The sequence below is a fragment of the Theropithecus gelada genome, chromosome 11 (assembly GCF_003255815.1).
Source record: "Theropithecus gelada isolate Dixy chromosome 11, Tgel_1.0, whole genome shotgun sequence".
Taxonomy (NCBI): domain Eukaryota; kingdom Metazoa; phylum Chordata; class Mammalia; order Primates; family Cercopithecidae; genus Theropithecus; species Theropithecus gelada.
In genome coordinates, this window is record NC_037679.1 from 122,406,730 (window position 1) to 122,423,315 (window position 16,586).

General features: G+C 34.9%; 1 protein-coding gene across 11 annotated transcripts in view; it reads left to right on the top strand.

Annotated features, from left to right (window-relative positions):
• The window catches only part of CCDC91 (coiled-coil domain containing 91), a 398,587-nt gene that overhangs the window by 196,865 nt on the left and 185,136 nt on the right, over window positions 1-16,586 (top strand). For 10 of the 11 annotated variants that reach the window (XM_025403285.1, XM_025403279.1, XM_025403278.1 and 7 more), the window contains one exon: window positions 10,776-10,883. The exons of the other annotated variant lie outside the window; for it this stretch is intronic. In XM_025403285.1, the coding sequence (XP_025259070.1) occupies window positions 10,776-10,883 (108 nt within the window). The remainder of the gene's footprint in view (window positions 1-10,775; window positions 10,884-16,586) is intronic. 11 annotated transcript variants of the gene reach the window in all.

Here is a 16,586-nt window from a genome sequence, read left to right on the forward strand (position 1 = left end):
GAAAATACATATGTGTGTGCTACAGATTTATTTTTATTTATTAGCCACCAATATTTCCGTTTGCAATAGGCCACACACTATAGTTGTTACAGGCAAGGGAGATAAACTGATGAAATTGAGACATGCTTACGCTCATTAAATTTTCTAAGTCCAAATAAGGGTATGTACACAAAAACTATTGTAAAGATGTTGGTCTATAAAAGTTTACTTTTGATTTTTAAATTTCTTTCTGATTTGAATAGGTATTGAGAATGGAAAATTTATTATTTATTCTGAACTATAAAACAGACTGAAAAGCAGAGATGTAATAATTAATGTGAGGGAGAATAGCATTTTAACATGTCTGTTTTGTTTCTGATTGCAATCTAATATTAAAATGGAGGTTTTGATTTTAATCCCTACATTCTAGGTAATCAACTTTGGGAAACTTGATTTATGAGAATATTGATTTTATACCAAGGGTAAATTATTAGGGGATATAATAATTTGCCTCATCAAAGTATCATATTTTTGTCATGGTAACATATGCACTGAATTCAAAATTCGAAAGATATAGAACTATGTATTATAAAAATTAATTTTGCTCCCATTGGTGTTTTGGCATCTCTGTTTTTCCTTTATCTTTTCCAGAGATGGGATAATATGCATAAAATTGTCACATTTCTGATTTTTGGTAATTTGACTGTCAAATTGCTTTATAGCAATCAGAGAGGAATTCTATTTGAGAAATAATCCATAGTCTGATTTAGTTCATTTTACTCAGATCATCAAATTCAAAGGTTACTGTATTTTGTTGTTTTAGTAGGATATTCATGTAGCCAATTTTTTTGGTAATTTTGTAACAACCCAGTCTGAGCTGTTGTTAAATCAGCAAGCACTACTTGGTGCCATTTTATGATAGTGAGGTATTTCCATATCAGTTACAATAGTAATAATTCCCCTGAGCCACTTGGATGACTTTGTCCCTTCCTCTGAGGCTTCTTCTCAACTCACAATCAAGCTAGAGCTTGGAACTGCAGGGGACCTCTGGCCCTGTATCTCTTCTGGGGATGACATCTCTTCTAATTTTTTGATGCCCAAACTAATGGATTTTAAACAGTTTTATTAACCCTTAATGTAATCACATCTGTCATGTACTAGTGATAACTTTAAACTGAGATAGAACTAATAGAAGTATTTATACTTGTTATCTAAGTTCACAAACTCATTCTCTTAGTCTCAAAATCTAGTCTGACTCAAAATTTAGTCTTAACATGTTTGCTGTAATAAAATTGATTTAAATCAAACCTCCAATCTCTTTCTTGATGGCTTTTCAGTATGAGGAAAAGTTCTAATCTTTGAGATCTATATTTTATGAATGGAACTGAATTAATTTGGAGGAAAATACTAATTTTAAAATATTTATAATATTAAATTTTAAAAAATTTATTTTAATCGTCATAAACCTAGTAATTAAAACAATAATGTTGATCCTAAGTTGAATCCACAGAATATGAATTTCCTATGTCATAAAAAGTAGGTAATTTAACTCTCAAACAACAAACTGTTAGAATACAGGATTTCACCATTAATGTAAAAAAAAAGTTAAGTGTCATAATTTGTCTGAATGCCTTCATCACTGGCAGAGAAGAAACTCTTCTTCTCCTCATATATGAGATGAAATGAGGAATCTGATACATAGAGAAACATGGTGCCTTGATGGACATGTAACCAGCAGAAGAAGAGTTGTAAATAAAAGCCACAATATTTAGGGCTTGATTCAGGGCTCCCTTCAAAAGAGTGTATACCGCCTCCTTGCAAAGTTAATTCATATGTATTTAAAACAAATATTTTAGACATCTAGATGAGTTTATTTCTTCCCATGATCAGTGATTTTATATTTCAGAAAATGAGATGCGTAGACCTTTACTGTATTAATACCTAGGTGCTTTACTTAATTGTATGAATGATTATGAAGAGGTTATTTCGGTCAGAATTCTTTTTTTCTTTTCCTTTTTTTTTTTTTTTTAACTGCAACTGTAGCCCTTATTCAAGTCACAAGGAATAATGTGGCATCTGAGGGAGAGGGATAGCCATATGGCAGCCTTTCAGAAGGTTAAAGTAGCTGGAAGGCAGACATGCAGAGTCTCTGTGCTGTACTTAATTTTAGAAACTTCTTAATTTTAATGTGTTGTCCATGGCACAAAAGAAATTTTCACTGGGAGACTTTTGTGGTGTTTGAGGTAACAACTCTTATGTTACTAGATTCCCTTAACAACGAGGCCAACAGGAATGATTCCCTGTGTCCTGAAGATTTTCTTTGGCTTTCACAGCCTCCAAGGCACTTTATAACATGGCTAGACTGTATTCAATTTTCATGTTAGATCTACACCCATAAGTTAACATTTTCCTTTTTGAATTGTATACAACTACTGCACTAATTCAAATACACAGAAAAATCTGAGATTCATTGCAATTCCATATGCTTCAGATCTGTAACAGGATAAATTTTCAGCAGCCTTAACTTGACCTTGCTACTTCTCTTCCTTTTTTAAATTAAGGAAAAAGGAAGCGAGAACTTGTTTGTTTCTTAATTCAGTTTTTCCAAAATTTTAGGTAATAGTTTCCATCGCTATCACTCTTCAGACAACGGTAATTTACTCTTGAGAAACATGTACCTTCATTCTTCCCAAAGGTTGAGTTCACAGAGTCTGAATGTTGCCTAACTTCTGCCAGGCTGGGCCACAGGAGACCATGACCCTGGACTTGAATTTGGATCCAGATTTGAGTAAATGCAATTTTTAAATCTAAATTGAAGTGTTTGTACTAGAGAATTACAAAGAATTTTACATTGAACTTTTAGATCACCTTTTGATGATAAATTTTACTCATATTATTTCTTTTATATTCCAACAAAATTTTCTGAAATATCTAAATACTGTTTTCAGAGATGCCTAATGTTTCTCCTCTAATACAACCATGTACCTCAGAGATTATTGGCTCAGTGATCTGAAGCTCTTTTAAAATACATGGATATGTGTGTATTTGTGTGTATGCATGAATTAAATCAAGCTCTCAGTTTATTCTCCTGAATTATAAGCAAACAAAGCTATAGAATGAAGTTTTAGACCTCCAAATTGGCTAAAGATGTGTTCAATTAAGCCAAGAGCCATTGGGGATTAAGACAAGTTGGTAACCAAGAGCAGCATTCAGAGCCAAATCTAGTCATTTGCCATCATTTGGATACTATTTCTTCATTTTCATAGTCTTTTTTTTTTTTTACCAGTCTCTTCATCATAAAATGGAGAATGTAAGTATTGTAGAAGAAATGTATATTAATAGACAAAGTGTCCAGATGAAGTTAAAGTAATTATTACTTCATAGATGTACTTGCAGTAAGTATATAATTACTACTGATAGTAAGTATATTTATAGTACTGCTTGTAAGGACATATAAAAACATAAACTCTTGTAGTTCTTATTAGGATTAACTCTTTCACTACCAGAGAGAATAATTGCATTATCTTTAATTCTAGAGCATATACAAAAAATTCATGCATGGTGCATGAATTATTAGTTTCTAACTTCCATGCATATGTGTAGCCCACAAAAATCAATGCTACATATTTTCATTCTTATACATTGTCCATTAATGGAGAAAATTTTAATAGCATTTGAGTGTCTTTGGTATTTTTCCAGTACCTAGAACAGTGTTCTAGAACAGTGTTAGGAAAATATTTATTGACTAAATGAATAATAAATGAATAGTTGAGTGATAAAAATGAAATAGCTGCTTAGTTCACGAAAAGAGAAATCTGCTTTACTGCGCTAGAAAAGCTAAGACAAATGGAAACAAAGGGGGAGAACTGATTTTTTTTTGTGCCACTGTGTCTTTTCATGTGATTTTGGGCAAATTTGTTAACCACAGTGTCTGTCTTCATTTGTAAGGCAGATATATAAAGTTCATGGAGGAAAAATAGATGAATGGTTCTGTAAAACGACTGAGATTCATCATTTTTGCAAATGCACCTCAGTCAAGTAGGCTCTCTTTTTGAATAATAAACTTATGATTTGTTTGCAATTTTGAGGGAATATTATAAGACATGCTCACAATTTAATATCCTTACAAAACTTGAAGTAATATTTTGATGAAAAAAAGGACTTGTGCTAGAAAAAAACCATGAAAATATCTCTTTGTAGCATTAGCTTATTCATTTGGCAGATACCTTTCAGTTTTGCTCATATTATTTTTAGTTAAAAATGAGAAAACAGAAGAAGTAATAGAAATAAATTTTTTAAAAGATAGAAAAAATAGATGTTTAAATAATAATTTGTGATATTTTTCCAAGAAAGGCAAAATTGTTGTTGATTTCAGATGATACTTTATGATTATTTTGTATATACTACTGTCCTCAATAAGCTAAACTAAGTGTATAATTACAGGTATAATCAACATAAAAGTTTTAATAATTTCTGGATGAAGGGACAAATAACCAGGCTTGCCTAAATCATGATTAATTTATTTAGTTACTCAATGTATTTGTTATATATCTTCTATGTGTCAGGCACTGTTGTAGGTGCATTGGGTATATCAGTGAGTTAAACACAGATTCCTATTCTCCTAGGTTGTAAATTCTAGTTGATAGATTATATTTGTTGTACATTTTTCTTCCGGCTTGCACTATATCTTTATATTATTCTCCATTTGTAAAGTATGACTTAATAGGTTGTTAGATAAGATTATTTTGTGACTTTCAATATAATCTAATTATTGTTGCTTACAATTATCTATGTAGGATTCCTTTATGGTCACATAATCAGTACAAAGATGATATTAATATTTTGAAGACCTTGTTCCTTAGACACATCTGCTTTGCAAATCTGGACAATCATTTAATTTGATGAGGCTGGAATCAGATCCGTAACAATGGGCTATATCAAGGGAGGAGAAATCTGTGGATTTGTTGTGACAATGGACTGTAGTCTGGGTTGCAGTAGTCTACTTTGGCTATACTTATATCATTCAAATTCCAGCATGCAATCAGTTCCACTAAAGAAATACACATCTAATTCTCACGTGTATTAACAGTTGGGGTGGTGTGTCATGGTTTTTGACTTAATATCTTTGTTTTCTATGTGTTTATAACATACTTTTCCTTCCCAGAATTTATAGTCCTTCACACTATTTACTCACAATTGAGTCAGTGGAGTAAAAAGAATATTTCTTGTCTTAGATAATAACTTTAAAAATTGAGATCTCTAGTCGGTACCAAATGGACTTGGTAACAATTTTGGTGACTTGTGTTGGTAGTTATAATTTGAAGCTTAGTGAACTTTTTAATAAATATTGGTACTGTTGATAGTATATATTTATGTAATATCAGTTTTCACACAGGGATCATCACTTACCAAGTAACTATTACATGGGCTGGTTATGTACAAGGCAGTCTGTAAAAAGCTGTTCATGAAGTTATAGTTCCTGTATTAAGAGATCTAGAAATATTTTAACACTTTAAAATTTATTTTTTTCTTTTCTTTTGAGATGGAATCTTGCTCTTGTCACCCAGGCTGGAGGTCAACAGCATGATCTCAGCTCACTGTAACCTCCGCCTCCTGGGTTCAAGTGATTCTCCTGCCTCAGCCTCCTGAGTAGCTGGGATTACAGGTACACACCATGATGCCTCGCTGATTTTTGTATTGTTATTGGAGACAGGGTTTCATCATGTTGGTCAGGCTGGTCTCGAATTGCTGACAGCGTGATCCGCCCGCCTCGGCCTCCCAAAGTACTGGGATTACAGGTGTGAGCCACTCTGCCCGGCCTAAAAATTATTCTTAAATTGTGATAGTTTTCCTTAAGCTTAGTGAATTAAATCCTCTTGGATAATACTATAAATCTCTGATAAAACTGTGGCTAAGATGTAAATATATTCAAAATCAACAAAACATTTTCTGCCCTTGATAGCATTCTTTTCAATATAGAGTATGTTGGTATGTATCTTGGCATTTCTATCTGTATATACTGTGAGAGTCTTAATGCTTTATGGGTGTTTAAATAGTTGAAAATATATTAGAAATGAAATTATTCTTTCATATATCTTTTTTAAATGTTGTATAAGCTCAAGGAAGGCCTCTTTGTCTTGGGTATCTGTAGAGACAGTTACAGAAGAAGACAATAAGTCAGCAGATGTTAAGATTGTATTATGAGATATGAGAAACGTAAAGGAGTCTTTGTGTATTATGATACATTAAACTGGAAGATAAATATTCAGTTATATAATAATAGAGCAAGTTATAAAGGCATGTGGCTAGTATCAATGTGTATTTGTATATCCACAGTGCTTAATCTAGTAGTAGGGGCAGTTTTGGAAATTACCTTGTTTGCTTGGATTATGGCACTAGTCATCACAGTGTTGAGCAGTAGGACCAATGCTTAAACTCCTTGTTGTCATACAAGTTCTTTTAATACCTGACACCTGCCTTCTTGCCTAATCATTTAGCTCCACTCTTAACTCCAGCTTCGGTACTCCAACTATTCTTAGTTTTGTTTTTAATTTTTTATTTCCATAGGTTTTGGGGGGAACAAGTGATATTTGGTTACAAGAGTAAGTTCTTTAGTGGTGATTTGTGAGATTTTGGTGCATCCGTCACCTGAGCAGTATGCACTGAACCCAACTTGTAGACTTTTATCCCTCACCCCCTTCCTACCCTTTCCCCCAAGTCCCCAAAGTCCATTGTGTCATTGTTATGCCTTTGCAACCTCATAGCTTAACTTCCACTTATAAGTGAGAACATACGATGTTTGGTTTTCCATTTCTGTGTTTCTTCACTTAGAACAATAGTCTTCAGTCCCATCGGGTTGCTGTGAATGCCATTAATTCATTCCTTTTTGTGGCTGAGTACTATTCTATCATATAATTATACCACAGTTTCTTTATCTACTCGCTGATTGATGGCCATTTGGACTGGTTCCACATTTTTGCAATAGCGAACTGTTTTGCTATAAACATGTGTGTTCAAGTACCTTTTTCGTATAATGACTTCTTTTCCTCTGGGTGCATACCTGGTAGTGGTATTGCTGGATCAAATGATATTTCTACTTTTAGTTTTTTAAGAAATCTCCACACTGTTTTCTATAGTGGTTGTACTAGTTTACATTTCCACCAGCAGTGTAAAAGTGTTCAATTTTCACTACATCCCTTCCAACATCTATTTTTTATTTTTTTAATTTTTTTGATTATGGCCATTCTCTCAGGAGTAAGGTGGTATTGCATTGTGGTTTTGATTTGCATTTTCCTGATCATTAGTGATGTTGAGCATTTTTTCATGTTTCATTTGTATACCTTCTTTTGAGAATTGTCTGTTCATGTCCTTAACCCACTTTTTGATGGGATTGTTTATTTTTTTCTTGCTAATGTAAGTCCTAGCCAGAGCAATCAGACAATAGAAAGAAATAAAGGGCTTCCGGCCGGGCGCGGTGGCTCAAGCCTGTAATCCCAGCACTTTGGGAGGCCGAGACGGGCGGATCACGAGGTCAGGAGATCGAGACCATCCTGGCTAACACAGTGAAACCCCGTCTCTACTAAAAATACAAAAACTTAGTCGGGCGAGGTGGCAGGCGCCTGTAGTCCCAGCTACTCGGGAGGCTGAGGCAGGAGAATGGCGTGAACCCGGGAGGCGGAGCTTGCAGTGAGCTGAGATCCGGCCACTGCACTCCAGCCTGGGTGACAGAGCGAGACTCCGTCTCAAAAAAAAAAAGAAATAAAGGGCTTCCAAGTCGGTAAAGAGGAAGTCAAACTGTTGCTCTTTGCTGATGATATGATTATATACCTAGTAAACTCTAAAGACTTCTCCAAAAAGCTCCTAGAACTGATAAATTAATTCATCAAAGTTTCAGGATTCAAAGTTAATGTACACAAATCAGTAGCTCTGCGATACACCAACAGCAACCAAACTGAGAATCAAATCCAGAACTCAACCCCTTTTAGAATAGCTACAAAAACATAAAATACTTAGGAATATACCTAAGCAAGGCGTCAAAAGACGTCTATAAGGAAAACTACAAAACACTGCTGAAAGAAATCATAGATGACACAAACAAATGGAAATACATCCCATGCTCATGGAAGGGTAGAATCAATATTGTGAAAATGACCATACTGCCAAAAGCAGTCTACAAATTCAACCCAATTTCCATCAAAATACTACCTTTGGAGAAAGCAAGCAAAAACATAAAATGGAGAAAGGACACCCTATTCAACAAATGGTGCTGGCATAATTGACAAGGCACATCTAGGAGATTGAAACTGAATCCTCATCTTGCACCTTATACAAAAATCAACTGAAGATGGATCAAGGACTTAAATCTAAGACCTGAAACTATAAAAATTCTAGAAGATAGCAGTGAAGAAACCCTTCTAGGCATTGGCTTAGGCAAGGATTTCATGACTAAGAACCCAAAAGCAAATGCAGTAAAAACAAAGATAAATAGGCAGAACTTAATTAAACTAAGGAGCTTTTGCATGGCAAAAGGAACAGTCAGCAGAGTAAACAGACAATGCGCAGAGTGGGAGAAAATCTTCACCATATGATTCAAAGGACTAATATCCAGAATATACAAGGAACAGCTATTCTTATCTTTGAATGTCCTTTGTGTATAGTGGTGAGTATAACAGGTCACCAGGGTTGGGGCAACTTTCTTTCTCTGATAGGCATCCAGCATATACCTACAGTGTGTGATTATCAAGGGAATGATTGTCTTCAACTTCAGACTGAGCACAACGTGGAAGACTTTTGAAAAAATCATTATATACTTACCTTTGTGGGCCTTTTGTTGATCCATGGATTTAAATGACTGAATGGGGCTAAGATGAGACATTTGAAATATGTAGGAGGCCAGTTACTCTTGCATAAATTTCCTTTATGCTCCCTTATCACATCTTTGGCTCTTATTTTACTCATTATCCTCCTTGCCATTTCAAGGAGAATGAGTATATGGTATACAAGTCAATCCCTAGAGGAAGACTACCCTATTCAAATTGTGCTTCTTAATTATGGAGTGAGAATATTATTTTATTTTATTAACTCACCTGTCCTCCAAAGGATATAATATACTACAAATTGCAGTTGAATATTGAGTATTTAAATGTTGAATATTTAAAGTGTGGGATTATTTGGAACCATGGCAAATAGGGAAGTGAACGCAGTTGTTTCTGTTAAGCAAAATGATTCTGTAATATCCCAAGTCCCCAAATAGAATGTCATTTTTTTCTCTTTACCAAAGATGCTGTGATTATTCTAAGGAAATTTTTTATAATTATATTATTTTTTAACTTTTCTGAAATCCCAACAAATAGTATATTTCCACACAGGTAAACTAGATTTATATCATCTAGTCACAGTTTAAAAGGATTAAGCTTTTGTGCCTTACATAAATTAATCATTGTGGAATCTTTGGAAGGCACTGTAAATCAAGGGCTAAAGCAATTCTAGTAAGCATTTTCCTTATATTTTGATAAAACTTAGAGCTTCATTTTCCTTTATTAATTTGCTACTAATTTTGCAGCTTCAGAGTGACGAATACTGAATTGTAGGAGTAGTAGCATCATCAGAGTCTTACTTTTGCGCAAGAAAGTTAGTTATTTGAAAATTCGAGACTTATTTAGAAGTTTCACAAATATTTTTGTCTCAGCTTTTAAAAATACATGCCTATTTATCCAGCATCTTATTGCATGGTGTTTTCAACCAAGTAAATCTATTTTCATAACAGAGATTAAGAGATTTGGCTGATTTTTTTTTTTCTTGGTGAATGTGCCAACGGTCTGTTTTCTATAAGATGTGTCTGTTTCAACTTATTATTTTGGTTATGAGTAGTGTATTATTTAAACAGACATTTAAAAATAGAATATTTGCTATAGTTCTTATAGAATGATTTAGAGTTTATAAATAGCACGAAAGATATTACTGAGAACTTGTTGATATAACATACAAAGCTAAACAGTGGGAAAGAAAAAAGATGATAATATTCTAAGCATCTCTAATAAGGAAGTGAGTGGGTGGAACATCATCAAATGCTGATTTGGTTTTCCTTGAAACAGTGGTAATATCTTTATATTTATCTGACTTGAGTTGCAGCATTTACAGTATCCAATTAAGTGTGCCCAGTCTCCCAAATTTTATTACTTTTTATGCGTACTGCCTTGAGACTCTGACTTACGTACTTTGACTTATACCTTTTCACATTAGGAGCGTGAACTTTCTGGGGAGGGGGCAGTTCTTTTATGTTTGAAGTTGCTCAAAGTTTCCATCTGCTTTTACTTGACTTGTGGTCTTGAAGATCATGCTTGGCCCATGGGATATTACAGTGTGCCGAGAGGATGTGGAGTTTTGTCAGCCAGTGAAATATGTCTGGATTTTTTTTCCTTTTCTTTTTTTTTTTTTTTCTTTTTTTCAGCAGCTTTCATACACTCTTCATCCTGTGTGGTCTTCACTGAACCAAATTTATATTTAACAGAACTACTCACCCTCTCTATCATCTTCTATGACTTGGCCTTTTTAAGGAGAAGATGTGTGGAAGGAATGTCTGAGCCAAAAAACTGTTATCTTGGCAATAGGAAAATGTAAAAGCAAAAGCTGAAAGTAATGTTATATATAAGTGTGCTTCAGTATTAACAAATACATATTTTGTAATTTAGGAGAATATCATATTACAGTATGTACAACTGTCAAAAATATTCTCATGCCAACAGTAGATTCCAAGTTTTGTCTGTGATCCAAATGATTTTTTTGCTTGTTTTCAGGCACTACTGCAGTCTTCAGTTAAGCAACAAGTAGAAGCTATTGAAAAACAGTACATTTCTGCAATTGAGAAACAGGCACACAAGTGTGAGGAGTTGCTAAATGCTCAGGTAATAAAAGTGCACATCCATTATATATTTATACTTTTCTCCTGACTCTCTCCCCTGAGAGCTCTATAACTGTTTATTCAGTTCCATTCCATTTACTTTCCTTGGTGTATTTTGGAGAAAAAATATGCTTATGTAAACTCAAAGATTGAGAATTTTATGACAGACTCAAAATAGAACGAAAGACCCGAAATATGTGGTTCTCCCCCACATTAATGATTATTCTTGTGTTAATTTATTGGTTATAATATATTCTCCAAATAACAGAAGCAAAGAGATATCCATGCATGCATTATGGCGAGTAAATGGTTTTTAGTGAGATAAGATTTATAAATAATACTTGAATTTTTAAATCACTTATGTATGTTTATGTTACCTTTCATTTTATATAGGAATTGGCTTCTATTTGAGTTTTTCTGTTCAAATTTTTTTCTTTTCTTGATTTAATATCTTAAACAGCTTAAATTATTAGCTGCTTTTCATTAAACAAAGCAGCTGAAGAAGATTTATAGATGGGTCATAGCATAAATAATGTATGTAAGAATTTCCTAGCAATATTTCTCAAAGATATAAAATTTGGTATGTGAAAATTAAATTGACTTCATGTAGAGCAAATGTGTTATATCATTGGAAGAAAATTTACTAAGAATTAAGAAATACAATTAGGAGTAGAATTTAAATGGAGATTATAAATGAACCACCCTATTCTCAAGATTGGGGTCAGTTCTATTAAATATTTTTCAATGTCATTTTAATAAGTGGCTTGGAAGAGGAAATACACAGAGAAATACACAAATATAATTATACTGCTTTAGGTAGTGAAGTACCAGACTGTCAAGAGATATGAAATATAAAACTTTATGAATGGATAGAAACAACATGAGGCATATATTAGCAGAGATAGACTTGGTTATGCCCTAAACTCTCTGGCTTCAAATAGCAAAAGTTGATATTTTACTCATGCTACATACTCATTGAGGTCTGTCTTGGGGCCCTGTCTCATGTTGTCCTCACCTTCGGAACTCAGCTGATAGTGTAATTCCAACGTGGAACATTACCTGATATAATTTCGAAGTGAAATAGAGCCGTGTTAGATTTGTATCTGTAATTAAATACTCTGGCCTGGAAGTGACACATTCGATTTCAATTTATATCCACATGGTTCCACCCAATCATAATGGGGCTAGAGAGTGAGAGCCTACTATGAACTTAGAAGGGAGAGAACTGGAAATACTTAGTGAATAGCACAAATATACCACATTCTTTTCTTTTGTTCACCAAATATTCGGAGTCTCCATCTCATAGGCAAATGAACATATCTTTTCCTCTTGGGAGAAAATCTGAAAGTTCCATTCAGCTGGGGCCTCAAGCTCAGAAGTCTGGGTAATAGGAGGGGAATAGTGTGCTGTAGTCTGTACATTATCAGGTCCAGATATGGTCCCTTTTTAGAACTACAATCTAAATTGTTTTTTCCCAACATGCCTAGTATACAGTGGTGAGACAAAGGTAGGGTGTTTACTGTAAACATTCGCAATAGGAAAGGTGAAAAATCAGAGACACACAGCTATCACTAGTAACAATTTTAAAATCTCACTGGATAGGTTAAATAAGAGCCTTTGCCCACGAGTAGGGATTGCTCTTTTATTTACCATGATTATCTTTTCAGAGTTTTTTGACCCGGTTCCTAGTATGTTGCTCCTTGTGGTCTTGTTGGTGTTTTTATTTTTTAATATCTTTGTTGACTATATTTCAAATGGATTTTGAAGATTATACCATTTCTGGACCTGCTTCCTGTCTACAAAATATTGGGATCCCAGGGGTCGTTTTAGGTAGCAAATAGTTACAGTTAAGGGTAACGATTCCTTTGGTATCTTGTCTTTTATAGTAGTCAGCTCTGTTAAGGCCATATCCACAGTTGTTTTAGAGAACTACTTGCTATTTTTTTTTTCTTTATGAAAAAAATTGTTTTTACTAGCCTGACTTTGTAAAGTTAGAGAACCACTTTCTAGACTTAATATGTTTATATGCTTTGAACCTCATATTTGTCTGTCTCTCCTATTTTAATGCAGAGATATATTCATTTTATCAAACCAGGGTGGCAGAAATCTTGTGGTCTCTTTTCCCTAAACCATATAGCCTAAAACAGCCAGAGCTTTATCTCTGCTTGGGGCACTTTATTGAGTTTTTACACACATAGTGAGTGTGGCTAACACACTTAGTTTACTACTTGCTGCAAGGCCAGATGTAGCTGGTATTTGTTGCTGAAAGCCTCCTTAGTTGTTTTTAAGTGGTTGTACATGCAAGTCTTCAGATTTCTATACTTTTCTATTTCCTGTGATTTGATGCTTGAGAATTTTCTTTTTTCTGTGAATTCAGTGTTGAGCTTGTCTTTTTCTTTTTCTTTTTTTTTTTTTGTAATTTGTTGGTAGTAGTTTCTTAGCATGTAAATATGACTATAGCATCCATACACACAGATGCAATAATCATCAACTTGTCTACTAATCAAGTGAGTGTCACATATGAAATGTTCAATGTATCAACAAGATTTTTGACTTTGATTAGAAATATCTCTTATGTACTTTCTCTTCTAGTCACCACTAGCTTTTCTTTTTCTTTTTTTTTTTTTTATTATACTTTAAGTTCCAGGGTACATGTGGATAATGTGCAGGTTTGTTACATATGTATACTTGTGCCATGTTGGCGTACTGCACCCATCAACTCGTCAGCACCCATCAACTCGTCATGTACGTCAGGTATAACTCCCAGTGCAATCCCTCCCCCCTCCCCCCTCCCCATGATAGGCCCCGGTGTGTGATGTTCCCCCTCCCGAGTCCAAGTGATCTCATTGTTCAGTTCCCACCTATGAGTGAGAACATGCGGTGTTTGGTTTTCTGTTCTTGCGATAGTTTGCTGAGAACGATGGTTTCCAGCTGCATCCATGTCCCTACAAAGGACACAAACTCATCGTTTTTTATGGCTGCATAGTATTCCATGGTGTATATGTGCCACATTTTCTTAATCCAGTCAGTCACTGATGGACATTTCGGCTGATTCCAAGTCTTTGCTATTGTGAATAGTGCTGCAATAAACATACATGTGCATGTGTCTTTATAGCAGCATGATTTATAATCCTTTGGGTATATACCCAGTAATGGGATGGCTGGGTCATATGGTACTTCTAGATCCTTGAGGAATCGCCATACTGTTTTCCATAATGGTTGAACTAGTTTACAATCCCACCAACAGTGTAAAAGTGTTCCTATTTCTCCACATCCTCTCCAGCACCTGTTATTTCCTGACTTTTTAATGATCGCCATTCTAACTGGTGTGAGATGGTATCTCATTGTGGTTTTGATTTGCATTTCTCTGATGGCCAGTGATGATGAGCATTTTTTCATGTGTCTGTTGGCTGTATGAATGTCCTCTTTTGAGAAATGTCTGTTCATATCCTTTGCCCACTTTTGGATGGGGTTGTTTGTTTTTTTCTTGTAAATTTGTTTGAGTTCTTTGTAGGTTCTGGATATTAGCCCTTTGTCAGATGAGTAGATTGCAAAAATTTTCTCTCATTCTGTAGGTTGCCTGTTCACTCTGATGGTAGTTTCTTTTGCTGTGCAGAAGCTCTTTAGTTTAATTAGATCCCATTTGCCAATTTTGGCTTCTGTTGCCATTGCTTTTGGTGTTTTAGACATGAAGTCCTTGCCCATGCCTATGTCCTGAATGGTATTACCTAGGTTTTCTTCTAGGGTTTTTATGGTATTAGATCTAACATTTAAGTCTCTAATCCATCTTGAATTAATTTTCGTATAAGGAGTAAGGAAAGGATCCAGTTTCAGCTTTCTACTTATGGCTAGCCAATTTTCCCAGCACCATTTATTAAATAGGGAATCCTTTCCCCATTTCTTGTTTCTCTTAGGTTTGTCAAAGATCAGATGGCTGTAGATGTGTGGTATTATTTCTGAAGACTCTGTTCTGTTCCGTTGGTCTATATCTCTGTTTTGGTACCAGTACCATGCTGTTTTGGTTACTGTAGCCTTGTAGTATAGTTTGAAGTCAGGTAGCGTGATGCCTCTAGCTTTGTTCTTTTGACTTAGGATTGTCTTGGCAATGCGGGCTCTTTTTTGGTTCCATGTGAACTTTAAAGTATTTTTTTCCAATTCTATGAAGAAACTCATTGGTAGCTTGATGGGGATGGCATTGAATCTATAAATTACCTTGGGCAGTATGTCCATTTTCATGATATTGATTCTTCCTATCAATGAGCATGGTATGTTCTTCCATTTGTTTGTGTCCTCTTTTATTTCACTGAGCAGTGGTTTGTAGTTCTCCTTGAAGAGGTCCTTTACATCCCTTGTAAGTTGGATTCCTAGGTATTTCATTCTCTTTGAAGCAATTGTGAATGGAAGTTCCTTCATGATTTGGCTCTCTGTTTGTCTGTTACTGGTGTATAAGAATGCTTGTGATTTTTGCACATTAATTTTGTATCCTGAGACTTTGCTGAAGTTGCTTATCAGCTTAAGGAGATTTTGGGCTGAGACAATGGGGTTTTCTAAATATACAATGATGTCATCTGCAAAGAGGGACAATTTGACTTCTTCTTTTCCTAACTGAATACCCTTGATTTCTTTCTCTTGCCTGATTGCCCTAGCCAGAACTTCCAACACTATGTTGAATAGGAGTGGTGAGAGAGGGCATCCCTGTCTTGTGCCAGTTTTCAAAGGGAATTTTTCCAGTTTTTGCCCATTCAGTATGATATTGGCTGTGGGTTTGTCATAAATAGCCCTTATGATTTTGAGATACGTTCCATCAATACCGAATTTATTGAGAGTTTTTAGCATGAAGGGCTGTTGAATCTTGTCAAACGCCTTTTCTGCATCTATTGAGATAATCATGCGGTTTTTGTCTTTGGTTCTGTTTATATGCTGGATTACGTTTATTGATTTGCGTATGTTGAACCAGCCTTGCATCCCAGGGATGAAGCCCACTTGATCATGGTGGATAAGCTTTTTGATGTGCTGCTGGATCCGATTTTCCAGTATTTTATTGAGGATTTTTGCTTCGATGTTCATCAGGGATATTGGTCTAAAATTCTCTTTTTTTGTTGTGTCTCTGCCAGGCTTTGGTATCAGGATGATGTTGGCCTCATAAAATGAGTTAGGGAGGATTCCCTCTTTTTCTATTGATTGGAATAGTTTCAGAAGGAATGGTACCAGCTCCTCCTTGTACCTCTGGTAGAATTCAGCTGTGAATCCATCTGGTCCTGGACTTTTTTTGGTTGGTAGGCTATTAATTATTGCCTCAATTTCAGAGCCTGCTATTGGTCTATTCAGGAATTCAGCTTCTTCCTGGTTTAGTCTTGGGAGAGTGTAAGTGTTCAGGAAATTATCCATTTCTTCTAGATTTTCTAGTTTATTTGCGTACAGGTGTTTATAGTATTCTCTGATGGTAGTTTGTATTTCTGTGGGGTCAGTGGTGATATCCCCTTTATCATTTTTTATTGTGTCTATTTGTTTCTTCTCTCTTTTCTTCTTTATTAGTCTTGCTAGCGGTCTGTCAATTTTGTTGATCTTTTCAAAAAACCAACTCCTGGATTCATTGATTTTTTGCAGGGTTTTTTTGTGTCTCTATCTCCTTCAGTTCTGCTCTGATCTTAGTTATCTCTTGCCTTCTGCTAGCTTTTGAATGTGTTTGTTCTTGTTTCTCTAGTTC